Below are 27,074 nucleotides of genomic sequence, written 5' to 3' on the forward strand. Positions count from 1 at the left end.
AGCGCTGCAACCCCAGAGTCGGCCACGACTGGACCTAATGGTCAGAGGTCCCTTTACCTTTACCTTTACCAGCTGTGTACAGGCCATGCACTATAATCTCACTGAAAGCACATGTCCTCCTCCGCCTCCCTCTAAGAATCCTGGGAACTGTAGTCCACCTCTCACAGAGCTACATTTCCCAGCACCCTTCACGAACTACAGTTCCCAGAATTCTTTGGGAGTGGGTGGTGGTGGTGGAATGTGCTTTTAATGTATGGTGCATAGGCTTCTCGGGACTATAGAGACAGGGATATCAGCTTTCCTTACAGGATTGCTGCAGAGATTACAGCACAATAATGCACTCGAAGCTGTTGGAAAGCTCAAGAGGCCGCTACAGAAACATAAAACGTTATAATTATTATAATCGCCGCTGGCGCGATCAGAGGCCTGCTGGAGATTTGAAAGAAACATGCATTTATTTGGGTGGCGGATAGGCAGCAAATTTATGCTCTGGGTGCAAAAGGACGGGGAGGCAGTTTGATTTGACTGGGGTCTTTCGGTGTCATTTTGTGGGGCGATTTAATTTCTGCACCGCCCTTCAGTCCAGGGTGGCAGACGACAACACCCATTAAATAATTTTGAAAATAGTTATTTTTTTAATCGATTAAAGCCATTTCAGAAGATCTGCAAGCATTGCAAAGCAACGAAAGATACAGCTAATCATTCCCAGGTTGCAGGTGGACCAGCAAACTCTTTTGTGAGAGGAGGTTGACTCCGTGAGTAAAATACACCTTGGGAGGGCGGGGGGAGTGAATGCTACAAGTGACCCCCACCCAAAAATATAAATAAATCTGGGCTGCCTGTAAGCCCAAGATCAGAGTCTGAACGCTAGCGCCCCCCGGCCCCCCCTTCCAGGAGACTAAAGGGAGCCAGGAGCATCCTGCCCCCCCCCATTTGTGACACCTCACCCCCTTCCAACCCTGGGGGCACCTATGGAGGGGGGGAAAGGGTGCTTGTGGGGGGTGCCAGAGTCCTAAAATCAATTCCCCCCTCTTGCATCTGGTCTCTCTTCCGTACATCAGCCAGCTTGGCGTGGAGGGTGGGTGGGGGGGGTCTTAAATTGCAAAGACATGCCCACAGGGAGGGGTGTGTTTTTAAAAGGGGGGTGTCTTTTTTATTATTATTTTGCCACGCAATCCATCTCTGCGAGGAGGCTGGCTGTGTGTGGCTGTCAGCTCGCAGACAACCCCTCCCCTCCTCCTCCTCCCCCCTCCTCCATCCAGATCTGGGGGTGGGAAGGAGGGAGGGGGGAGAGAAAGGGGGGCTCCGCTCATGCCACCGCATCTTGGCAGCAGGCACACAGCTGTTCCCGGAGTGCTGGATGGCAGCCTTGCTGTAGCGACTGGGCAGCTGCCTTGGCACCTCGCAGAAGGCAGAGGAGCCGGCCAGCCACCACGTTGGAGAGGACTTTCTGCCTCTCTTCTCCTCCTCCTCTTCGTGCCACGGGTCCTTCTTCTTCGTGGCAAGCCTTGGGAAAGCCACCGATTGCCACAGATTGGCAAACCTAACCCTTAGCGCCGAGGGTGGCAAGGGCAGCGTGCCAGGCTCACCGCAGGAGTTCTTGAAGGGACCCTGGCATTTTTTGGAGAGGAGGGTCTGCGTGTTCTGGCTGGCACCCAAGCCGAGCAACTTTCTCCCTGACCGGGCATCATCGTGTCTGGGCTGGGCAGAGATGGGCACCCTTTTGCAGAGGATGCAGCCCGTGGAGGTCTGGAGGGTGGCAAACAGGTGCTTGCCACGGGGACGCTGGCAGTGAGCACGGTAAGGGTCTCTATTTCTCTCTCTCTCTCTCTCTCTCATGTGGACTTTGCCAAACCCAAGACCCTCTCAGCCTGGGCTGCCCGGGTGGTGCCAACCTCCCTGACTGCAAGTCTTCATCGGATTGTAGAATAGGAAGGGACCCCAAGGGCCATCTAGTCCAACCCCCCCAAAGGAGAAGCCCAAAGCCAATCCTCTTGCCCACTCTTATCCATCCCAGACTTGGAGTGCCCCATTGGCCCTGGATTTTGCCCCCCATCCCCCAAAAAACTTGGGTCTCCCTGCCCTCCTCACTGCTCTCAATTCTAAATCTGCCACATGGATGTTCAAGAGAGATTCTCTCTGAGTCTCGACAGCTGACGAGATGGTGGAATTAATGAGATTAAGCTTGGTGGCAAAGCGAGGGGGTAATTGGGTGAAGCTGGAGTCACTCTGGACCAGGGCAGGGCTTCTTATGGTGACCCTTGGGTACCCAAGAGGACGAGCGTCCTAGGGCGATGGGCAGGCAGGGAGGTGGCTCCTGCTCCACTTAACACCCTTTAAACAGCACAACCCCCCAACCCCCAGAGAGGTCTCTGAGCCTCTGAGAGGTCTCTTATTGTTGTAGGAGGGGGCGAGAGAGAGGGGTCGGGCAGGAGCGCAGGGAGCCGAGCGCATCTTTGGAGTCTCGGGGAAGCGTGCAAAGGATTTGTGAAACGGAGTTGGCCAGAGGGTGGGTTTCTTGTGTGTTGTGTTTTAAAAGGTGCCAGCGCCTGGTGGCAAGAGGGTGCCCCCTTTCCCGGCTCCCAGCTTGGAGACATTCTCTCCTCCTCGCCAGCCCAGGGATGGAGAATGGATGCATCATCCCCGAGTCTTTACACAGCAGGTGTGTGGGCTGGGGAACCGAGGGCAAAGGAACCAGAGCTCTCTCTTTCTCAAACACACACAGAGAGAGTGAGTTTCTTTCGTATGGGAGCTCTGAGCAGGCAGGAGGAAGGAGATCGATAGAGACCATCAATGTGCAAGGAAAGACTGCTGGGGATTTAGCTCCTTTGTGGGGGACGGGACCCATCGCTCCTCCTCATCCTGTGTCTGTGGCTCTCTGGAAAGAGGGTTCCCCCCCCCCAGGCTACCTCTCCAGATCCTCTTTGGATTCTTGAGAGAAAGGGCCCAGGGAGCAAAACAAGGTGCAAGGATATTGAAAAGGATCAATATGGAGAGAGAAGTGGAGATCTAATCTAGTATTTTGCTGGCCAGCTGGTGCCTCTCTGAACCTCACAGGCCCAAAGACCCAGCCCTTCCTTCCTTGTCCCCCGCCACCTGGCATTTAGGGGTATACTGCCCTTGTACATTGAAGTTTCTCTAAGCCATCACGCCTTATATAATAACAGCTGCAGATCAATTGCTGTGTTCTGAATTGTGTTTTTCCCCCCATTCTCATTTAAAGGCATCTGCCATATTCAGACTCTGGGGCGACGAGTTTCTGAAAGATAACAGTGCATTGCATGATTTACTTCATTTTTGTCCGTTTCGGGGAAACAGCACATCAAAATAAGCTTGTTTTTCTCATGTGAGGGTTGAGGAACTCAGTTTCAGTACAGCTTTCCTTGCCCCCAATGTACACTCGGTTTCCCTTTCGCATGTAACGCCATCCCCACGTGGCAAGCACCAAAAGTGTCATCGGGCTGAGTCACAAACGGATGTCTTTGATTAACCCCAAGTTGATCTGATGCAAAGTAAGCTTTCTCCAGTCTCTTGTGACTTACTGTATAGCTTAATGTGTTTGGGGAACTTCTCTGTATCATGTTCCCGTTAGAACCCGGGAAGAACAAACGAGCAAATTTCTCACCCCCGTTGGACGTTTTCGTGGGGTCCCCATTATGTAATGTGTGGTTGTGACGAAAACAAGTGCATTATCTAAGCACACTCCTTTCAGATCCAGGGTCGATTATGACTCCCTGCCGGTTAGGAGTGTGTACAGAATGCAGCAAACCTGGGTTGGTTTCCGCACAAGGTGTGAAACGGCCCTACAGTTCCATCAATATTTTTTTTTGGGGGGGGGAGGCCTGATCTCTGGCGAGTGCCAAAACAGAACACCCAGTTTATATGCTAATTCTGGAGCTCTGCCCGGTTAATTAAAATGCTTTTTTTATTTGCTCCCCCCTCACCAGCAACAGGCAGCAAAAGAGAAAGAGAGAAAGAGATGCTTTAGCTGGGAAGGAATAATAGAACCCTGCTGGTTTTTATGACGTCGCTGATTTTCCCATATTTTGCTCTATTTTAACATTTGCCACCGCAGCTCTGATAATTGCGTCTCGAAGGGTGGTATGGAAATCCGAAAAACACATTAAGTGGTCAGTGATGCCTTCCGGCAAGCGCTGGATGCCATGAAGGAGCCCAGAAATTTGGCAATCGCGTTTAATCTCCCAGGGGAGCGAAAATGGGTCTTTATGACTCATTGATCCCCTACCCCAAACCCTTCACTCCTTGGCACACACTGCTGAAGATGGATTATGGGATGTCTGTGGTGGCTTGGAAAAGGGACGCGGGTGGCGCTGTGGGTTAAACCACAGAGCCTAGGACTTGCCGATCAGAAGGTTGGCGGTTCGAATCCCTGCGACGGGGTGAGCTCCCATTGCTCGGTCCCTGTTCCTGCCAACCTAGCAGTTCGAAAGCACGTCAAAGTGCAAGTAGATAAATAGGTAGCACTCCAGCGGGAAGGTAAACGGCGTTTCCGTGAGCTGCTCTGGTTCGCCAGAAGCGGCTTAGTCATGCTGGCCACGTGACCCAGAAGCTGTACGCCAGCTCCCTCGGCCAATAAAGCGAGATGAGCGCCACAACCCCAGAGTTGGCCACGACTGGACCTAATGGTCAGGGGTCCCTTTACCTTTACCTATGGTGGCTTGGACACCCAAACTAACTCAATCTAGCCCATCACCTGGGTATCATGGCACAACAGGTGCTGAACCACCTTGGGTACCCAGGAAGGCTAGTTTTACCCCCCTCCCAACTGCCCCAAAGAATCCATATCTAGTAGGACACTATCCCTTCAGGCTCACCTTCGCTCCATGCGCAAAACCTGCGCGCAGCAACAGCACAAGAAGAAATGTATGCATGAAATCTGACAGGGAGGGCTGAACACGTGTGTCTATTTTGCTTGCACATATAACAAAGCATCATTTTGGCTTCAGCTTTGGACCGGAGGGAATCTGTCCAATTAGGCCCCTCACCACCCCCTCGCATATTGCTGTCGATTTCAGCCATATGTGCATGTCATCGGGGAGAGGAGGAGGAGGGAGCCGTTTCCATGAAACTGGGAATGCGTTTTTTTATCGACCGATGAGTATATTTCTCATTCGGCTGAAACATAAGGTGAAAATCAGGCTTTGCAAATTCGGCGGCCCGGTCAGGATTTGAACCCATGGCTCCTTGCGTTTGGAATGAGTGCTCCAGTCACTTGGCCACCTCTGGCCTGGGGCAGATCCACCAGTTTTTGCTCTGTACATGAGGAATCCAGAAAGCCATAACCTCCTAGGCCTGTGGGTCACCATTGGCCATGCTAGCTGAGACTGGTGGTCTGCGATAAACGGAATAATTGGCCGAAGTGTTTCATTTCGGAGATGCCAGTGGCTGGTGTTAAATGCCAACACTTTTATAATAGTTGCCCTGTGACCTGAAGCCTTTTGCCAAAATTCTAAGGGACGTAGGATTATTCGGCAGCAAAGGAAAAGCGCTCTGCACATGCTCAGATGCCACAGCTCATGAGCAGAGCACATGATTTCCATGTGAAATGTTCTAAATTCAATCCCTGGCACTTCCCTGGTTGGGCTGGAGAAGACTGACGGTCTAAATGTTTTATAGGCATATTTGCTTGCTTCATGGCATCAGGATTCAGTTTATACGCCTTGGGTAGAAAACTGGTTCCGGGGCAAAATCCTGGTGAACCCTGATGCGGCCTAAGGCAGCAGTGGGAGACCTGGCTCCCAGAAGACCCAGCCAGCATGGCCAATGGTCAGGAAGTGCTCAAGGCAGTACAGTGCAATGGTTAGAGAGTTGGACTAGGACCTGGGAGGCTGGGATTCAAATGCTGCCACTCAGCCATGTAGCTCACGGGGTGATCTAGGGCCAATCGCTGCCTCTCAGCCTCACCTAACTCACATGGTTTGTTGTGGGGATTAAATGAGGGGAGAACCACGCACACCTCTTTGAGCTCCTGGGAGAAAAAGGGGGGATATAAAAGCAATAAATTATAGTAAGGATTGGGGGGAAATATATATATATATAGTAAGGATTGGAGACCGAGTCTAGCAGATATCTGGAGGGGCACAGGTATTTCACACACACAGCCTAAGGTCCAAACTTTGGTGTCTTCTGTGAGAGCCAGCATGGGGAAGGAGTGAGAAGACCTCAGATTAAACCTCCCTTTAGGCTGAGCCCCAAAGTTAGACAAACCCCTGTTCCCTCAGCTTCTCCACTCTCCGCCCCACTGAGCTGCACTTTGGGGTGGAGGTCATAAAACAATGCCCGCCTCCTTTATTGAGCAGGTTAATGACTTGGTGGCAGCTAGCGGCTAAATGGAGCCTCTCTCTTCAGAGGCACTCTACCTGTGATTTACCAGATGTTGGGGACAAATGAGGGCTGTAGGGCTGTAACTCTCATGACTGAATAAACCAGAGCTCTTTTGGGATGCCTTCTCTCACCGGCCCCAGCTGTAACCTCCAGATGTTTTTGGATTCCTAACCCATCCAGCAGAACCAATGATCAGGGATGATGGGAATTGTAGTCCATCGATATCTGGAGGTTCAAAGGCCACCCAGCCTTGGTATAAGCTATTATCCTCCCTTACCCAGAGCCAAAGTCTTGCTCCATCTAGCCCAACATTGCCAACTTGGGCTGGCAGCTGCTCTCCAGCAGAGAGCTCCCCTTTCACGTGGACCCTGTTCCCTGTTATTTAAGTGGAGGTACCAGGGGCTAGGGTCTGAAGGGGCGCGTGTGGCGCTGTGGGTTAAACCACAGAGCCTAGGACTTGCCGATAAGAAGGTTGGTGGTTCGAATCCCCGAAAAGGGGTGAGTTCCCATTGCACGGTCCCTGCTCCTGCCAACCTAGCTGTTCGAAAGCATGTCAAAGTGCAAGTAGATAAATAGGTACCACTCCGGTGGGAAGGTAAACGGCGTTTCCGTGCGCTGCTCTGGTTCGCCAGAAGCGGCTTAGTCATGCTGGCCACATGACCCGGAAGCTGTACGCCGGCTCCCTCGGCCAATAAAGCGAGATGAGCGCCGCAACCCCAGAGTCAGCCACGACTGGACCTAACGGTCAGGGGTCCCTTTACCTTTTTTTACCAGGGTCTGAACCTGCCGGGACTCTTCTGTCCGCAAAAGCATGTGCTCTGCTGCTGAGCGAGGCTTTCACACCCTTGCTTCTGGGCTTCCCAGAAAGCGTGTGGCTGCCCTCTGTTGGAAACAGGACACTGGGGCTTCGCTGGAAGCTTAAGTGAAACCCAGCCGGGCTCTTCGGCCCTTCTTAGGAGCGCTTGGAAAAATGTTCTGCAGATGCTTAAGGCCTCAGAACTGTTGTTTCAGCTACCCTGACCCTGCTGTGTGGTTCAGGAGACTGTAGCTTGCCTACCTCCCCGTGTGGCGTTAGGAGGACGGGGAGCATTCTGCCAATTTTCTCCCCCGCCATCCAAGTTGAGCAGGGAAGAAGATAAAAAGCTGAATCTCTTCTCCTCGCTTGCACTGTGCCGCCTCTGCTTTGGGGAACCGGCGGTGATTCATGGGCTTTTGCTGGCACCGCCATCCAAGTACAGTCAGGACCAAGATCTCCAGGGACTTGCTTTCATCCTCCTCCTCCTCTCCATCCCAAAATAATTTCCGTTGCTGTGCGGTTTCCCAAGAGAGCGAGGCAGTGCAGATGCGTGAAGACACTCCGATTTAATTTAACCGGGAACTCGGGACGTTGGCAGGAGATTCAGGCCAGGAATGTGGCCAGGGTTGGGAGTTCGATTCCAACTCCTAGGAGGAGAAGGGATGCTCAGTGGTTAGCGCAAGAGGGGGCTGCCATGTGACGGGAGCCCTGGGTTCAAAGCCCAGTGAGTGGGAAGGGAAGATCAGTTTAAGAAGCTGGCGAGGTGGCAGAGCAGGCAAACTATTTTGCTTAAGAAGATTAATTTACTGCATTGCTTCCCACCCCACACAAAAAATATGGTCCCAAGTTATGGTCTGAAGGCAATTGGTTGGTGCTAAATGGGAGATGACCATCTTGGAGACTGCATTTATATTATATTTTACAATGCACCTTTTTGTCCAAAATGCTCATGAATGAATTTGCTAGTTACTACATGATATTGTAGGGACGTGGGTGGCACTGTGGGTTAAACCACAGAGCCTAGGACTTGCCGATCAGAAGGTCGGCGGTTCAAATCCCCACGGCGGGTGAACTCCCATTGCACGGTCCCTGCTCCTGCCAACCTAGCAGTTCGAAAGCACGTCAAAGTGCAAGTAGATAAATAGGTACCGCTCCGGCGGGAAAGGTAAAGCAGCTTAGTCATGCTGGCCACGTGACCCGGAAGCTGTACTCCCTCGGCCAATAAAGCGAGATGAGCGCCACAACCCCAGAGTCGGCCAGGACTGGACCTAAAGGTCAGGGGTCCCTTTACCTTTACCTTTAATTTCTCCTTGGCCCTGTCTTCCATACAACTGAATGGAGAGGAATCTGTGCAACTGGGAATGGGAAACTTTGATCCTTGGCATAAGAATCTGAGATTGGGTAGGAACTTCATTTCGTCTAATTTCTATTTTCAAAGTGTTGGTGCTGACCTTTAAAGCCCTAAATGATCTTGGCCCAGTATACTTGAAGGAGCGTCTCCACCCCCATCGTTCAGCCCAGACACAGAGGTCCAGCTCTGAAGGCCTTCTGGCAGTTCCCTCCCTGTGAGAAGTGAGGTTATAGGGAACCAGACAGATGGCCTTCTTGGTGGTGGCGCCCGCCCAGTGGAACGCCTTCCCATCAGATGTCAAGGAAATAAACTACAGTGGACTCTCGGGTTACGTTACCTTCAGGTAATGTAACTTTCAGGTTGCGAACGCACCAAACCCAGAAGTGTATTCTTCCTGGTTTTGCCGTGCGTGCCTGCACAGAAGCACTCTATTGCGCCGCACTCATGCACAGAGGCAGCGCATCTACTTGCGGATTTTTCGGGGTTGTACGGACCCCTGGAACGAATTACATTCATATCCAGAGGGTCCACTGTATCTGACTTTTAGAAGAAGAAGAAGAAGAAGAGTTTGGATTTGATATCCCGCCTTTCACTCCCTTTAAGGAGTCTCAAAGCGGCCAACATTCTCCTTTCCCTTCCTCCCCCACAACAAACACTCTGTGAGGTGAGTGGGGCTGAGAGACTTCACAGAAGTGTGACTGGCCCAAGGTCACCCAGCAGCTGCATGTGGAGGAGCGGAGACGCGAACCCGGTTCCCCAGATTAGGAGACTACCGCTCTTAACCAACTACACCACACTGGCTCCCTTTTAGAAGACATCTGAAGGCAGCGCTGTTTAGGGAAGTTTTTAATGTTTGATCTTTTATTGCTATTATTATTATTCTGTTGGGAGCTGCCCAGAGTGGCTGGGGAAAATTATTATTTTCTCCACATAGAAAGTTTGTTGTCTGGCTCCATGCGGGTGAACGGGAGACCTCCGCTCTGTTCTCCTGCAGGAAGCAAAGAGTATGGCGGATGCCATCTGAATGAATGGAGCAGGTGGGATCAATTCCCCCATATCAGACTCTGTTGCCCAAGAGAGAGAAGGGGAGATTCCGTTAACCTCTTGAAGGATTTCCCAGTTAGGATGAAGGCCTAGTAACAAAACTGCCCTTGACAGCTGTCCTGTGCCGCCTGCTCAGTGGGTTCAGTGATGCTGAGAACCGGAAACAGGAGCACAGAGACCACCCATACTGCCTGCACTGGCCGGCAGCGGCTATTCAGTGTTTGAGGCAGGAGCTCGGTCTAGCCCTACTTGGAGCCTGCAGGGATTGAACCCAGATCTTTTGGGTACTCCGCCACTGAGCTGCAATCCTCCTTACGGCGGAAGTGACTCTTGCGAGTTCTGGGCTTTTAACACCCTGGTTTCCCGTTTCAGTTTTAAAGAAACCAAACAAACAAGCTCGACAGATCTTGGCAAGGCTGTCGCGCACTGCAGGTTCCCCACGTCAGAGCCAATGTTGCCAAACAGAGCCGAGATCTTTCGATGCCAACATGCGCTTGTTTGAGCACCGAGGGAAAGGTTTCGTTCCCTCTCTTCAGAAACACTCTCTCTCTCCCCTCAGAAGGCATTCCCTGGGTTGTGTGTCATGTGGGAACAGTCTTTAAGTCCTGCAGTCTCTGCGCAAGTGAGCCAGCAGCATCCTCTCTTTTAGAGGGTTCCTCCCCCGCCCCCAGGATTATTTTAATATTTTGTTGGAAGCTGCCCAGAGTGCCTGCAGCAACCCAGTCAGATGGGAAGTGAATAAATAATAAAATCATTATTAAATTACAGTGGTACCTCGGTTTTTGAACGTAATCCGTTCCGGAAGAAACATTCAAGTTCTGAAACGTTCGAAAACTGAGGCACAAAGGACGGTCTGCAAATTTAATAGAAAAAATTGAGAAAAAGAACACAAACACACAGAGGAAGCCGTTTGACTTCTGAGGCATGTTCGAAAACGGAAGCTTTTACTTCTGGGGTTGTGGCGTTCGAAAACTGAAATGTTCGTCAACGGAGATGTTCAGAAACCGAGGTACACTGTATTATAATTACAGTGGTACCTCAGGTTACATATGCTTCAGGTTACATACGCTTCAGGTTACAGACTCCGCTAACCCAGAAATAGTGCTTCAGGTTAAGAACTTTGCTTCAGGATGAGAACAGAAATCGTGCTCCATTGGAGTGGCGGCAGCAGGAGGGCCCATTAGCTAAAGTGGTGCTTCAGGTTAAGAACAGTTTCAGGTTAAGAACGGACCTCCAGAACGAATTAAGTACTTAACCTGAGGTACCACTGTATTGTATGAAATAATAATAATAATAATAATAATAATAATAATAATAATAATAATATCTTTATTGTCATTGCCCCCTCTCGGGGACAACGAAAATTACTTGGCTGCTCCATCCACCCAGGTAGGGCACTCCACACAAAATCAGAACAACTATAAAAACACTAATTAAAACAATACAGTATAATACAGCAAGGGAGATTAGATGACTTTCAAAGTCCAGGTTTCCCATTCAGGGCCGAGATCGCTCTGGAGAAGAAGCTGTTCTTGAGACGGCTCGTTCTTGTCTTCATCGTCCTGTATCTCCGTCCCGACAGCAGGAGCTCGAAGAGACAGTGACCAGGATGCGATGGATCTTTTACTATGTCCGGTGCCTTCCTATGGCACCTTGTGGCATAAATCTGCTCTAAGGTGGAGAGTGGGCAGCCAACAATGCTCTCTGCTGCCTTAACAACTCTGCACAACCCCATCCTGTCCTGGGTAGTACAGCTTCCATACCACACACATAAGCCATAAGTGAGCACGCTCTCAATGGCACAGTGATAGAAGGCAAGCAGCAGTTTCTGCGGAAGATGGTTTTTCCTTAGGATTCTCAAAAAGTACAGTCTCTCCTGCGCCTTCTTCACAAGCCCCCTTGTGTTGACACTCCAGGACAGATCCTCTTGTAATTCAATACCCAAAAATCTGAACGTTGTTACCCTCTCCACACAGACCCCATCAATCAAAAGTGGCTGGACATTGCTCTTCTGTCTCCTGAAGTCCACCACAAGCTCCTTGATGAAAAGCAGGCAGGTCAAAGCAAAATGCAAAATAAACCCAAGTGCCGTGGCTCTAAAACTGAACCAATCCTGGCCTAGTTGCTACTCTTGGTCGTTCAAGTTTACACACAAAGAGTCAGCCAGGCTGGTCAGTTTCATAGAAAGTCTGGCTTTGAACCCTGATGTTGAGAGTGCACAAAAAACCTGGATCCCCATCTCAGAGTCACCACGTTGGGCAAAAGATTCCTGCGGTGCAGAGGGGTTGGGCTGGATGACCCTGCAACTGTGTCATCCCATGATTCCCGTGAAATGAGAAAGATTTCCTCAGAAACCTCAGAGGAGGGAGGAAACCCTTAACGGAATACAAGACAAGGGACTCTGAGGTGTAGATAAATCAGGCAACAGGAGAGTTTGGAGGAACAGAAGGTAAAGTAATTTGTCAAGCTTCACAGTAGCCGTCATAATGGCTATAAACCATACAACTGAAGCAAATTTACTATTCAATAAATTTTGGTACGGTGCTTCATAAAACCCCGTACAATTATGTACAGTGGTACCTCTGGTTAAGAACTTAATTTGTTCTGGAGGTCCGTACTTAACCTGAAACTGTTCTTAACCTGAAGTACCGCTTTAGCTAATGGGGCCTCCCGCTGGAGCACAATTTCTGTTCTCATCCTGAAGCAAAGTTCTTAACCCGAGGTACTATTTCTGGGTTAGTGGAGTCTGTAACCTGAAGCGTCTGTAACCCGAGGTACCACTGTATTCTGCTTCAGTTTTCTCGCTGCTCTGTACAGTCATACCTCGGGTTACAGACGCTTCAGGTTGTGTTTTTTTTTTTGGGTTATGGACCCACCGAAACCTGGAAGTACTGGAATGGGTTACTTCCGGGTTTCGGGGTCACACATGCACAGAAGCGCTAAATCACACTTCGCGCATGTGCAGGAGTGCCGAATCACAACCCACGCATGTGCAGACGTGCCACTGCGGGTTGCAAATGTGCATCTCGCATGGATTACTTTCGCAAGCGTCCACTGTATGTCAATCTCTGTACACTGTATGTATTTCTGTCAGTAAGTTGGGATGGAGATATACAAAGGACCCGGCCTGGTCTCCTTAAATCCAGGATGGATTCTGACTCCATCCCTATCCCCCAATTCATATTCTTTCTTTCTCTCTCTCTCTCTCTCTCTCTCTCTCTCTCTCTCTCTCTCTCTCTCTCTCACACACACACACACACACACACACACACAGTGTCTGGGCTCAGGGTCCTGGCTAGATCAGGCTACAGTCCCATCAGCCCATTTTCCTTCTGACCCTGACACAAATTATCCAGAGAAATTTGACCCATCGTTTCTGCAAGTCACGTAAACCAAAGATGCCATTTAATGGAGCCAGGGCTGTGGAGAGCAGCTCCGTTTGGTGCCGCTGACTGATCTCCAGCTGCGCAAGATCTGGCTGAGTGTGTGTGTGTGTGTGTGTGTGTGTGTGTGTGTGTGTGTGTCGGGGTATGCGAAGCAGTGTGCCAGCTTCTGAGTCACACACAGCTCTTTGTCAGGCAAAAGCGCATGGGAGGAGCTGAGCTCAGATGGGATCCAAAACATACAAAAACAAAACATGCAGAAACCCGTGTAGATAATGCCCTTTCCATGTGGACGACGTTTCTGCTTACCTGCAAATTTCCAGAACTGTGGTGCGGTGCCTAAGAGGCCGAGGTACCATTCAGGAAGTCCTCGGTGTGAAACTCGCCTCTGTCATGTGCGCAGTAGGTGCTTTCAAGCCAGCCACTCTTAACTCTCTCAGCCTCAGTCTGCAACATAGGGCATAATACTACCGGTCTACCTTACAGGGTTCTTGTAAGGATTACAACTGAAACAGCTATGGAAATGTTTAACATTATTAAGACCAAGGCTCTCTCCAGATGTTCATTCATGGTATAATAATAATAATAATAATAATAATAATAATAATAATAATAATAATAATAATAATTTATTATTTATAACCCGCCCATCTGACTGAGTTTCCCCAGCCACTCTGGGTGGCTCCCAATCAAGTGTTAAAAACAGTACAGCATTAAATATTAAAAACTTCCCTGAACAGGGCTGCCTTAAGATGTCTTCTGAATGTCAGGTAGTTATTTCTTTGACATCTGATGGGAGGGCGTTCCACAGGGCGGGCGCCACTACCGAGAAGGCCCTCTGCCTGGTTTCCTGTAACCTCACTTCTCGCAATGAGGGAACCGCCAGAAGGCCCTCGGCGCTGGATCTCTGTGTCCGGATTGAATGATGGGGGTGGAGACGCTCCTTCAGGTATACAGGGCCGAGGCCGTTTAGGGCTTTAAAGTTCAGCACCAATGCTATTTATGGTGTTGATGGCATCAGGACCTGTTCTACACGATCCCGCTTTCACGTAAAGGTTTTTTTTTAGGAGCGGGCAGCTTGTCTCGTTCCCAATCATTTAAAAAGAGCGATTTGGAGTTCTGCATTACGCATCTGTGCAGTGCGTGAACTGCTGCGCATGTTTGGCTGAGCAATCTGTTCCTGCTATGGAAATCCCATGTGCCTGCACCGGATTTCACGGTGCGTGGATTTCTGAGTTGGTGGGAGCCCTGACAGGAATTAAAAAAGGACAAACTCTGAATGTCCCTTCCCATCCAGTGACTACAGTTGCGTGATGGCAGTGTGCCACCGGAAAGTGCCAAACACTGTTCTTTTTCTGGAACAGTCGAGTGCTGTAGGGGTTGTGTAAAGGTTGCAGATGGGGGGGTAGGGGGGGTGGAGGGATGAAACACCAGCCAATTCTAATGAGCCACAATAAGCAGAGGAATATAGCCTGCATACTTCCCAAGTCTCCTCCGATTTAAGCCGATGTTACTTACGAATAATCCCTCATCACCATTTCAATATTCCCACTTTTTGCCGTCCAAATTTACCTGCCACTGCATCTGAAGTCTCGGGGCTTAATTTAAACCTTTTAAAAACTGCATTCTTATTTATTGCATTCATCGGTTGCCTTTTACAAAAGAAAGCGCCTCAAAGCAACTTGGCAAGACAAACTGCGGCGAATAAAAGCAATTTTTTTAAACAAAAAACCAGGAAAATGTAAAGCTGCAAACAGTACACGATACATAAAATGCTCACCCGGCAACTTATCAATAAAGTGGATTGTTTGGTCGATAAAGCAGACTCCCGGTGCAATGTGGTAAAAACCACAGCATATGGATTGACATCTTCAAGGTATTTATCGTCGCAGCTCATAAACAAGTTTTCAGTAGACTTTCCCCCCTGTTCTCTGTCTTCCAAAGGTGATGGTGTAGCTCTATTTCCAATGGCACCATCAGGGCAAGACTTTGGGGGCAGAGGCCCAGGCCCCCACTCAGCAGAATGGCCAGGGGGTCCCCCAAACACTGCAGGCCTGGCTTCCCACATTTCAGAGTAAACAAAGGAAAACCCATTGCTATTGAGAAAGAGGGGCTCTCCATTTCAGACCATTAAGTCCAGACACTGGGCTGTATCCAATGATCTGCATGCTAGTAATAATGATAATAATAATAATAATTTATTTTTTGTACCCCGCCCATCTGACTGGGTTTCCCCAGCCACTCTGGGCGGCTTCCAACAAAGATTAAAAATATATTAAAATGACACACATTAAAAACTTCCCTGAACAGGCTGCCTTCAGATGTCGTATGAATGTCAGGTAGTTGTTTATCTCTTTAACATCTGAAGGGAGGGCGTTCCACAGGGCGGGCACCACCACCGAGAAGGCCCTCTGCCTGGTTCCCTGTAGCTTTGCTTCTCGCAATGAGGGAACCGCCAGAAGGCCCTCGGCGCTGGACCTCAGCGTCCAGGCAGAACATGGGGGTGGAGATGCTCCCTCAGGTACACTGGACCGAGGCCATTTAGGGCTTTAAAGGTCAGCACCTACACTTTGAATTGTGCTCGGAAACGTACTGGGAGCCAATGTAGGTCTTTCAAGACCGGTGTTATGTGGTCTCGGTGGCCGCTCCCAGTCACCGGTCTAGCTGCCGCATTCTGGATTAGTTGTGGTTTCTGGGTCACCTTCAAAGGTAGCCCCACGTAGAGCACGTTGCAGTAGTCCAAGCGGGAGATAACTAGACCATGCACCACTCTGGCGAGACAGTCTGTGGGCAGATAGGGTCTCAGCCTGCGTACCAGATGGAGCTGGCAGACAGCTGCCCAGGACACAGAATTGACCTGCGCCTCCATGGACAGCTGTGAGTCCAAAATGACTCCCAGGCTGCGCACCTGGTCCTTCAGGGGCACAGTTACCCCATTCAGGACCAGGGAGTCCTCCACATCTGCCCACCCCTATCCCCCAAGAACAGTACTTGGATGACAGTAGTGGATGACAGAATTTAAAGGGTGGGCGACAAAGGAATCCCAACACAAAATTGTGCCAGCAGAAGTCTGTTGCACAATAGCCAATTCTTGGTGCGCAACAGCTGGTTTTTGCTGTGAAATCAGCTGCACAACAATCTTGGGCAATGTACCTGTTTTTCCTTCAGCGAGAACTTTCTGCCAGCACAATTCTTATACTGCTTAGTGACGTTAATTTAGCACCGCATTCGCTAACAGCTCTCTGTTGCCTAAGTCCATCCCTGCCTATTTCACCCAAACAGTAGATGAGACAATATCGCTGTTTCTGAATTGCTGCCATCTCAGACTGACGGTGTGGGCTGACATGTGAGAACGTTGTACAAAAATAAAATATAATCTGCACATTTAAGAATACAGATGGTGTCAGGGGGGCAAGATTAGGGTAACCTTCACTGCGACAGGCTCGTTTTTTTATGTGCAGGGATTGAAAAATAATCGTACGGAGCACTCAAGTGAACTCCACCTACAAGCCAAATGGCACATCCCATAAATTTAATGTACTTCCTCAGCTTCCGTTTATGAGAGCCGAACCCCAGCCATAAATAAAAGGGACTATATGAAAGCAATCTAGGAAGTCTGGAGCATTCATCTTAAATTCCACTTCACACTGATAAAGCATTTTTTTCTGCCGTCGCCAAACTTCATGTTATCTCTACATCCTTTGACAAAATGTCCCTTTGTCCAGCAATTCCTTCAACAAGGCTTCTTGTGAATCCATTCCAAAAGATGCAGATAAAATTAGCAGGAACAGCCTGGCATCTCTAAAAGTCACTATCTCGCATCAGCCTGCATGTAGGTTTCAGCCTGAGGGATATCAGATGCCAGTGAAGTGGAACTTTAAACAGATTTTCAGAACCAGCAACTTCTGCAAAGCACTGCTTTAGCTACCTCTGAGATATATCTATACAGACAGATAGGTTTGGAAATATAGAGATACAAATGGACTGGCTCCAAGTTTTCTGTCCCAACTAACTGGTTCGCAAGGATTGGGGTGGGTTTTGTGTCAGGAAAGGAATCTTGCAGGCTGCTGAGAGGAGCGGCTGGCTATCTGAACCAGGGGTCAGCAAACTTTTTCAGCAGGGGGCCGGTCCACTGTCCCTCAGACCTTGTGGGGGGCCAGACTATATTTGGGGGGGGGGAAATATGAACAAATTCCTATGCCCCACAAATAACCCAGAGATGCATTTTAAATAAAAGCACACATTCTACTCATGTAAAAACACCAGGCAGGCCCCACAAATAACCCAGAGATGCATTTTAAATAAAAGGGCTCATTCTACTCATGTAAAAAACACGTTGATTCCTGGACCATCTGCGGGCTGGATTGAGAAGGCGATTGGGCCGCATCCGGCCCTCAGGCCTTAGTTTGCCTAAAGGTAAAGGGACCCCAGACCATTAGGTCCAGTCATGGCCAACTCTGAGGTTGCAGCGCTCTCCCCGTCCTTATTTAATCATCACAGCAACCCTGTGAGGTAGGTGAGGCCGAAAGGCCGGGACTGGTCCAAGGTCACCCAGTGAGCTTCATGGCTGAGTGGGGATTCGAAGCCTGCTCTCTCAGGTCCTAGCCTGACACACAAACCACTACACTACACTGGCTTGCAGAAGATGGTTTACATTAAATGCTCTGAAAACTTCAAAATACTGTGCAAAGATAACAGCTGTCGTTGTTGATGAGCAATTTCTCCTTCTCATTCTGTTTTCCGAACCCAAATCAAGCCCCTTGAAACTGAGTCCCTGTAAGTTAGAGAACTTTCTCCTCCACTACCCTGAGGCTTAGGAAATCTCTTTGTTTAGAGCTTGGGTAGGCAAACTAAGGGATGCGGGTGGCGCTGTGGGTTAAACCACAGAGCCTAGGACTTGCTGATCAGAAGGTTGGCGGTTTGAATCCCCGCGACGGGGTGAGCTCCCGTTGCTCGGTCCCTGCTCCTGCCAACCTAGCAGTTCCAAAGCACGTCAAAGTGCAAGTAGATAAATAGGTGGGAAGGTAAACGGTGTTTCCGTGCGCTGCTCTGGTTCGCCAGAAGCGGCTTAGTCCTGCTGGCCACATGACCTGGAAGCTGTACGCCGGCTCCCTCGGCCAATTAAGCGAGATGAGCGCCGCAATCCCAGAGTCGGCCACGACTGGACCTAATGGTCAGGTGTACCTTATTTGTTTTAAAAGTTTTACTGATTTTTATCTTTGTTTTACGGTTTTAAGCCAGTGGTTTCCAAATCTCTCTCCCCAACACCCATGAGCGTAACCAGGATTTTTGTTGGGGGGGGGGCAACGGAAGTTGTTGAGCTTTCTTTAGGAGATCACACCCCCCCCCAAGTTGTTGAGCTTTTTTGGTGAAATCATGGGTGACTGTACCCCCCAAAAAGTGGACACTACAGGGGGCAGACTTTGGTTGGGGGGGAGGCTTCTCCTGGGGGGAGTAGAACCTCAGTTAATTGAATGCTTTTCAAAAAAAATTGTGGATCTGCCTCCCCCCCCCCAGGCCCGCCTTGGCTATGCCCCCACCATCCCCCCCCCACTTGAAAACCACTAAGCGTCTTAACAGATCCATCATTACTGTTGCAGCAATCGTAATACACTGCATTAGACGTCGTATGATTCTTAATCTTCTTTTTACTGCTTCTTTCATTTTATTTCTCATAGGTTGTATTCATTGTATTCCAATTTGGAATCCATCAAATACAAATCACAATACAATAGAACACAATCTGTAAGAAATAAAAGCAGCAATTAAAATACAATCTAAAATCAATACAAATATTGAACAAGACAGTTGTTTTTTCTCCAGCCTTCAGCCACAGACATTGATGCAGGCCTCCTGAATGAAGGATGTGGATCACAAGTTTGGTATCTCTTAACTATACAGTGGTACCTTGCTTCTCAGACTTAATCCATTCCGGAAATCCGTTCCAAAACAAAGGACACTTTCCTATAGAAAGCAATGCAAAATGGATTAATCCGTTCCAGACTTTTAAAAACAACCCCGAAAACAGCAATTTAGCATGAATTTTACCATCTAACGAGACCATTGATCCATAAAATGAAAGCAATAAGCAATGTACTGCAGTCACACAATCAATCAGTAGCTGAACTGGGTTCCACACAGTCACAAAACGAAACAAAAAAGCTGCAAAAACTAAAACGCAAAATAAATAGCGAAAACAGACCTCGGCGTAACACTCTAAATGGAGCACGTTTGGCTTCCGAAAAAAGTTTGCAAACCGGAACTCTCACTTCTGGGTTTGCAGTGTTTGGGTTCCAAGTTGTTTGAGTGCCAAGGCGTTTGAGAACCAAGGTACCACTGCAGTTGTTTGGGAACGGGTTGTGGATCTTGGCTTTATCTGTTATTAGTGTGCCTCTCAAGAGAGCTTTTTGGTGGAGCGATGTGTACATTTCCCCCCCTATATAAATAAGACATAAAAGGTGCTAAATGCTTTGCTGTTTTTTTTGCTTCTTTGTTTTGCAATCGCTCCCCAAGCTAACTGAAGCCAGAGACTCACTCGGCCTTAACTGACAGCGAGGAGAAGAGGGCACCCAGCGCCTAGGGGTGCTATGGAGAACATCCATGAACTGCAGCACCCACTTCTGGCAAAGTCCCCCGGGAGAGCCACCCTCCGGGGCGGAATGCTGAGTCAGGTCGCTCCCCAGGACCACTCCGGACTCCTGTCCCATCACATGCCCCCTAACCTCTCCTGGCTCCAGCCCGGACCCCACATCCTTCCCAGTCAGCTCCTGGACCCTAGCAGCCTGCAGAGGACAGTCGAGCCCTTCTGCACCCCGGAACCAACCCTGTACCCCGAGCTGTGGAAATCCAGCAACCCACAAGGCTGGAAGAAGAAAGATTATATCGAAACCGCCTTTGGAGACACCAAGGAGGCCGGGGAGCTGCCCAGGAAGGTGCCTCTGGAAAAGGACATCCACACCGTCTGCTACGAAGTGGGCGACACAGAGTCTCCGGACCTCGAGGTAAGGGCCTGTGTTCGAGGTGGGGGCTTGGCCGAGGGGCCTCAAATGCAGCGAGCAGAAGCTGGTGGTTAATGAGTGAGCCAGGAATCTGTTAGAAGCAAAGGAGCTCCCTTCTAAAAATGGAACTTTTTTTTTCTTTCATTTTTTCCATTTTCCATTTTTTTTTTTTTTTACCAACAACCAAAACACAAACAGTGAAAACCCCCAGGCGGCTGATACACTGGGTATACATAATCAATAATAACATATTGAAATCAACCATATGTACAATTCTATATACCTTAACACTCCTCCCTCCACTAGGTTTATTTAACTTTTAACATTTTAATTGCCCCAAATTGTTCAAACCTACCCAAACAATTCAATATCTTCTCAGACCAATCCTCCTCCTTCTCAGTGACCTTAAACCCTTTGACTAAAAATGGAAGTTTTATCCAAATGAGAACAAAAGAGAACGTAAACTTTCACGAAACAGACAGACAGATGGGCAGTGGGAGAAGCGAAAACATAATTTCAGGAGCATATTGCTAAAACATGAAGGCTACATTCAGGCGACATTTTATTCTGTCTTCCTGATACTTCCTTACCTGTACAGTAGATTTTACATGTCTGATGACCTTTGCTGTCATGTTCTGCTCAGCCTACTGGGGCGAACAGAATTTAGCCTGACATGGCAGTATATAGGTTCAAAGACCCAACAGGTACTGTATTGCAAACGGAACACTAGAAATTGGGGCAGAAATGCTAGCATTATAACCAGCAAAACTAATTTTGGAAAATATTTAAGTGCATCAGAAACTGCAAACCAGCCAGGAAGGGAAGTTGGACCATTAGACGACGAGAAGTAAAGGTGCGAAAGCAGGATAACGAGATTTCAGGAGAGCTGAATGAATTCTCTGCGTCTCGCTATGGAAGATTTAGGTCAGATACCTGTGCCTGGACTGATTTTTTTTCTTTCTGAGTCTGAAGAACTGAGGAAAATAGTGGTGACAAGAAATGGCAATCTAGGCTTTAACTGACAAGTTAAAAAATAAACAAATCAACAGGTATGAATGGTGTCCACCCGAGTTTGTGAAGAGCTGAAATGCGAAATTGAAGATCTCCGAAAGGGGAATATTTGACTTGCCATTAAAACCAACCTCATTCCTTCAGTGCACCCTTTTACTCTCTCCTAAATATGGGTCCTGGGACGCGGGTGGCGCTGTGGTTTAAACCACAGAGCCTAGGACTTGCCGATCAGAAGGTCGGCGGTTCGAATCCCCGCGATGGGGTGAGCTCCCATTGCTCAGTCCCTGCTCCTGCCCACCTAGCAGTTCGAAAGCACGTCAAAGTGCAAGTAAATAAATAGGTACCGCTCCGGCGGGAAGGTAAACGGCGTTTCTGTGCGCTGCTTTGGTTCGCTAGAAGCAGCTTAGTCCTGCTGGCCACATGACCCGGAAGCTGTACGCCGTCTCCCTCGGCCAATAAAGCGAGATGAGCGCCGCAACCCCAGAGTCGGTCACGACTGGACCTAATGGTGAGGGGTCCCTTTACCTTTACCTTGAATATGGGTCCTATTGCATTTCATATGAGAGGGAGGAAAAACCCTCTGTCCATTCTCTGCACACCAAGCATGATATTAGTAGCCACTCCACAAGCAGAGAGGCAGAGCAGGATGTTATGAGCAGGTGTGGAACAAATGCATCCATTGGGATCAGCAACTGGTTAACAGGAAGCGTAGAGTAGGAGTAAATGGACAGTTACCTCAATGGAGGGTTGTAGAATACCTTCAGATTGATATTGGGACTTTTTCATAAACCATCTAGAGCAGTGCTCCCCAACCTTTTTATCGCCGCGGACCGGTAAATGTTTTATCATTTTTCCGTGGCCCGCTTGTTGAGCTGAGTCCCCCCCCCCCCCGTGCACTTACCTTCTCTTCAGTCCCCGCGTCTCCGACCTCGAGTCCTCAGTCCTCCCGTGGCGCCTCCTCCTCGGCCAATGGCGTGAGGTTTGCCTTTCGGCCAATCAGGAAGCGGGAGGACCCGCTCCCTGATTGGCCAGGAGGAGCCACACAATGGGCGGGCTTGAGAGGGCGCAATGCTCTGCGCCTCGGCCGCCCGCCACAGTGAAATGATTTGAAGTTCCTCGGGCAGCCCGGTGCCAATGGATCCACGGACCTGGGGGTTGGGGAACACTGATCTAGAGCTAGGAGTGGCCATTTTTGCTGATGGCGAGAAAATAGTTCGGAGTCATTAAAACGAAAGGGATTGCAGACGGCTATAGAAAGGATCTCTCCAAACTGAGGGAACGGGCAGTAAAATGGCAAATGCGACTCGGCGAGTCAAACAAGCTGGATTCTTTGTTGGCAGGCAATGATAAGCAGTTACGTCGAGCAGCATTAAAGCACTGAGAAGTTTAAAAGGTTAAAAAGGCGTTAGAAAGGAATTAAAAACCTATAAAGACCAAAATAACACACACACAAAAGGCACCAGACATGCAGGTGCTGATCCTGCGGCTGCAATCGCAATTCAGTGTAAAGTGTTGCACGTATATACAGTGGTGCCTCGCAAGACGAAATTAATCCGTTCCGTGAGGCTCTTCGTATAGCGGTTTTTTCGTCTTGCGATGCAAGCCCATTGACAGCTTAGCGGATTAGCGCTATTAGCAGTTTAGCGGCTTTTAGCGGATCAGCTGATAAGCGGCTTATCAGCAGATCAGCTGATAAGCGGCTTAGGGCTTAGGGAAAGGGGGGGGGAGGGAAAAAAACCCCACAGGAACTCGCAAGACATTTTCGTCTTGCGAAGCAAGCCCATAGGGAAATTCGTTTTGCGAAGCGCTTCCAAAATGGAAAAACCTTTCGTCTAGCGGGTTTTCCGTCTTGCGAGGCGTTCGTCTTGCGGGGCACCACTGTATGTTGGGGCTACCGTATTTTTCGCTCTATAAGATGCACCCGACAATAAGACGCACCTAGTTTTAGAGGAGAACAAGAAAAAAAATATTCTCTCCCTCTCTGCGCAGAGCCCCTTCAGCGAAGCGAAGCCAGGAGAGCAAGAGGGATCGGTGCGGACTGACCCCTCTTGCTCTCCTGGCTTCAGCGAAAGCCTGCATTCGCCCCATAGGGCGCACACACATTTCCCCTTACTTTTTAGCAGGGGAAAAGTGCATCTTATAGAGCAAAAAATACGGTATCTAATCTATCTATCTAATCTTAATTTCACATGTATGCTCATGGGTTCTGAACTAGCGGTGCCTGACCCTGGGGTTGTGGTGGATGACTTGTCGAAGATGTCGGCCCAGTGCTCAGCAGCTGTGAAACAGGTTAATACCTCACTAGGGAACATTAGGAAAGGAATTGAAAACAAAACTGCTGAAACCGCGATGCCATTCAACAGATCTATGGCGCGGCTGCATTTGGAATACTGTCGCCTGACCTCGGAAAGGGCATTGCAGAGTTGGGAAAAGTTCAGAAAGGGGCAGTCGAAATGATCAAAGGGATGGAGCGAGTCCTCTAGGAGGAAAGTTTGCAGCATTCAGGACTTTTTAGCGTAGAGAAACAGTGAGCTAGAGGGGACAGGACGGGAGTTTATAAGATGATGGAGGAAGCCGATGGAGAAAAGCCTTTTCTTCCTCTCTCATAACACCAGAATTCGTGGAACTTAATTCGTTCCGGAGGTCCATTCTTAACCTGAAACTGTTCTGAACCTGAGGTACCACTTAGCTAATGGGGCCTCCTGCTGCCGCCACGCCTTTTCTGTTCTCATCCTGAGGTAAAGTTCTTAACCCGAGGTACTATTTCTGGGTTAGCGGAGTCTGTAACCTGAAGCGTCTGTAACCTGAGGTACCACTGTAGTAATATATTATTTATACCCTGCCCATCTGGCTGGGTTTCCACAACCACTCTGGGTGGCTTTCAACAGAATATTAAAAGCACGATAAAACATCAAACATTAAAACTTCCCTAAACAGGGTTGCCTTCAGATGTCTTCTAAAAGTCAGACAGTTGTTTATTTCCTTGACATCTGATGGGAGGGCATTCCACAGGGCGGGCGCCACTACCGAGAAGGCCCTCTGCCTGGTTCCCTGTACCCTCACTTCTTGCAGTGAGGGAATTGCCAGAAGGCCCTCGGAGCTGGACCTCAGTGTCCAGGCTGAACGATGGGGGTGGAGACGCTCCTTCAGGTATACTGGGCCGAGGCCGTTTAGGGCTTGAAAGGCCAGCACCAACACTTTGAATTGTGCTCAGATGGACAAAACAAAGCACACCCTTACAGAGCACATAAACTATGGAACTGCCTCCCACTAGAGAGACAGGCTCATGGAGGATAATCAACATCTACGAACCACACTGACTCTGCGTGGCCTCTGCAGTTGCAAACAGCAATGGTTCTGACTCCCGTTGCTGGAAATGGCAGGAGGGGAGAGTGCAGTTGCTCGCAGGATTCCCAGAAGAGGCGTCTGGTTGGCCACTGTGAGAGCAGGATCGGCTGTTGACCGGATCCAGCTGGGCTCTTTTCCTATTACTGGCGTTCTTTCACCAGATCTCAGAATGAACGAAGCCAACGCTCGCTCTCCCCTTCCCTCCCTAGAATGACTCCTCAAGCGACAGCGATACTGAGAGCGAGAGCAGCTTCTCCATGCTGCTGCCGCAAGATTACCTGGGCTTGGCAGTCTTCTCCATGCTGTGCTGCTTCTGGCCACTGGGCATCGCTGCTTTCTACCTGTCCCAAAAGGTGGGTGTCGCTGAGCAGGGAAAAGCTCGCAAAGGGGGCAGGTTTAGGATAGATGCTATACTGGAGTGGATGAAGTGGATAAAGTTTATATAGAGCTGATGGACAAAAGAATCAGAAGTTCTTTAGCATCTTGACTTCTCTCCTCTTTTCTCTCCAGTTCTTTTTCTACTCCTTTTCTTTTATCCCTTCCTCTTTCTTTTCCTTCTTTTCTGTCTCTCTTTGCCTTTGGATTAATGTTTTAGTTCGGACAAAAGAAGACATCTGACAACACTCTTTGCATTTTTCTTAACAGACCCTAATAAAATTTATTTGATGGAGAACAGGGCTGGTTGCAAGCTGCAGAAATCGACTTGCCACCAAACGCTTGGTTTGAGAGATGTCATTTGTCTAAGGCAGGGGTCAGCAAACTTTTTAAGCAGGGGGCCACACCACTGTCCCTCAGACCTTGTGGGAGGCCGGAGTATATATTTTTTTGGGGGGGGGAGGGATGAACGAATTCCAATGCCCCACAAATAACCCAGAGATGCATTTTAAATAAAAGGGCACATTCTACTCATGTAAAAACACGCTGATTTCATGGACCGTCCGCGGGCTGGATTTAGAAGGCGATTGAGCCGGATCTGGCCCCCGGGCCTTAGTTTGCCTACCCATGGTCTTAGGTCACTGAATTGAACAACAGCAAGGAAGGGGTGTGTTGTGAATGGGAGATGGGATCCTTTCCGCAAGGAGCCCAGACGCAGCAGTCAAGAGCAGGGGTCAGCAAACGTACTGTGACTCGGACCGGTGTCTCCAGCGCCGATCGCACCACAGGCTGGAGGGCAGGGGAGCGTGTGCCCATACGTGTGCGTACACGCTATTTCCGGCGCACTTCCGGGTCGGAGGAGCACCAGAAATAGCTTGTGTGCATGTGCACGGGCCTCCTACGACCCGGATGTGCACCAGAAATAACGCTTGTGCATGCACAAATAACACTTGCGCATGCGCTCAAGCTATTTCTAGCGCTCCTCCGACCCAGAAGTGGGCAGCCGCGCAGCGTAGCGCTGGTAAGAGTGGGTGGTGGCAGTGGGGGTCGCTGCGGGCCAGCTAAACGAGTCCCTCAGGCCTTATCCAGTCCATGGGCCTTAGTTTGGGGACCCCTGGTCAAGAGCCTGCAGAGTCTGCGCATGCCATTTGATGCATCATGTATCCCAGGCCACGTTAGCTTAAAACAATAGCTACAGCCATTGCCAAGTTCTAGAATCAGGAACTTAAGCCCCTGCAGCTATCTTTCCAGACATTAAATCCGCTGCCTTTCCTCCCCAGACCAACAAGGCGTCCGCCAAGGGCGACTACCCAGGAGCGTGGACGGCCTCTCGCCAAACCTTCGCCTTGGCTGTCTTGTCTATCATCCTGGGCATCTGCACCTACATCGGAGCGGTGGTGGCGCTCATCGCTTACCTGTCCAACAAGGCCCCGACCTAGGTCTTCCTGCCCCACCGAAGCCACGCCCTCGCCCCCCCTCCGCCCCCAGTTGGGAGTTGGAAAGGCGTGTGCCGACATGACGGGGCGAGCACCGGTTTCCTAATGTTGATTTCGTGAACCAACCAACCAACCCCACCCCAGCAAAGGTGTGTGTGGAAGAACTCCACCCTTTCAACTCTCAAGCCCTCGGAGCAAAGAGGATATATGGTTGCAAGAAGCAGGAACCCCAGGCTGGGAAACAGGGTCTCTGCAATGGGTCCCTCCTGGCATCAGGAGTAATGAACGGGCAGCAGCTATCGAAGCAACACCCCTGCCAGTTTGGGGAGAAACCAGCCCCATCGCGGGAGAAAAGGAGACAGGCCCGTTCACCCAGACTGGGACAGAATTTGGGGAGGGGATTTGAGCTTCTGCTTCCAGGAAACAGGAGGCAAGGAGATTAGGTTACCTACGGACAATGGGGCACCTCTCTCTCATACCCACGCCCACCCAGGCTTCCCTTAGCTGGCTGTGTCTCTTGGTCACTTCTCCTTTTCTACAGAGGCCCTGGCCTCCACACCCAAAGGTCATGCTCTCCTTACCCCGCCCTCAATAAACTGCCAAGGCACCTCTGCCTCGTGAGCCACCCGTACGACTCGTACGCCATCTATGCTGCGGCAACGCCGACACGTCTTGCCCGCGAAAGGAGCCGCGGGGTGCCAAGGCGACTAACCACCTTGGGCGGCATGACCCATAAGGCAGTGACCTCTGTGGGTCAAGTCAGATCGACCAGGAAGTGGGAGGGAGGGGAGAGTTTAACTGGCCCACCAAGGTCCTCCCCTACCCTCCAAGTCCTGCGCCGTTCTCCGCCACAGGCGTGGAGAAGCCTTGCCAGCCCAAGGGCTGTATTTCCTCCTGGGTAGGCTTCTGGAGGCCACATTCCAGCAGGGGAGGGGCCAAAGGCCAGAGTGGGCGGGGCAACACATAACTTTCACCGTTTGTACAATA

The 27,074-nt window shown here is 49.7% G+C and overlaps 1 protein-coding gene across 3 annotated transcripts; it reads left to right on the forward strand.

Moving 5' to 3' along the window:
- The first annotated feature begins 1,196 nt into the window (after nucleotides 1–1,196).
- Nucleotides 1,197–26,714, forward strand: TMEM91 (transmembrane protein 91). 3 transcript variants are annotated; one of them, XM_081869673.1, is made up of 4 exons: nucleotides 1,197–1,800; nucleotides 19,433–19,920; nucleotides 24,486–24,629; nucleotides 24,872–25,214. In XM_081869673.1, the coding sequence occupies exons 2-4, from the start codon at nucleotides 19,507–19,509 to the stop codon at nucleotides 24,926–24,928; spliced, it is 615 nt and encodes a 204-aa protein (XP_081725799.1). In that variant the 5' UTR covers nucleotides 1,197–1,800; nucleotides 19,433–19,506; the 3' UTR covers nucleotides 24,929–25,214. The 3 variants fall into 3 exon arrangements, with proteins under 3 accessions (XP_081725799.1, XP_081725797.1, XP_081725798.1); XM_081869671.1 differs by lacking the exon at nucleotides 24,872–25,214 and adding an exon at nucleotides 25,932–26,714 and having other exon boundaries at nucleotides 1,199–1,800; XM_081869672.1 differs by lacking the exons at nucleotides 1,197–1,800; nucleotides 24,872–25,214 and adding exons at nucleotides 3,310–3,512; nucleotides 25,932–26,714.
- Nucleotides 26,715–27,074: the final 360 nt, after the last annotated feature.

The sequence above is a fragment of the Podarcis erhardii genome (genome assembly GCF_964252035.2).
Source record: "Podarcis erhardii genome assembly, chromosome: 7".
Lineage (NCBI taxonomy): Eukaryota > Metazoa > Chordata > Lepidosauria > Squamata > Lacertidae > Podarcis > Podarcis erhardii.

Coding starts and splice junctions, on each gene's coding strand:
- TMEM91 (XM_081869671.1), top strand. CDS start 19,507: ATGGAGAACATCCATGAACTGCAGCACCCACTTCTGGCAAAGTCCCCC. Junction 19,921..24,485: donor CAGAGTCTCCGGACCTCGAG/GTAAGGGCCTGT, acceptor TTCCCTCCCTAG/AATGACTCCTCAAGCGACAG. Junction 24,630..25,931: donor CTTTCTACCTGTCCCAAAAG/GTGGGTGTCGCT, acceptor TTTCCTCCCCAG/ACCAACAAGGCGTCCGCCAA.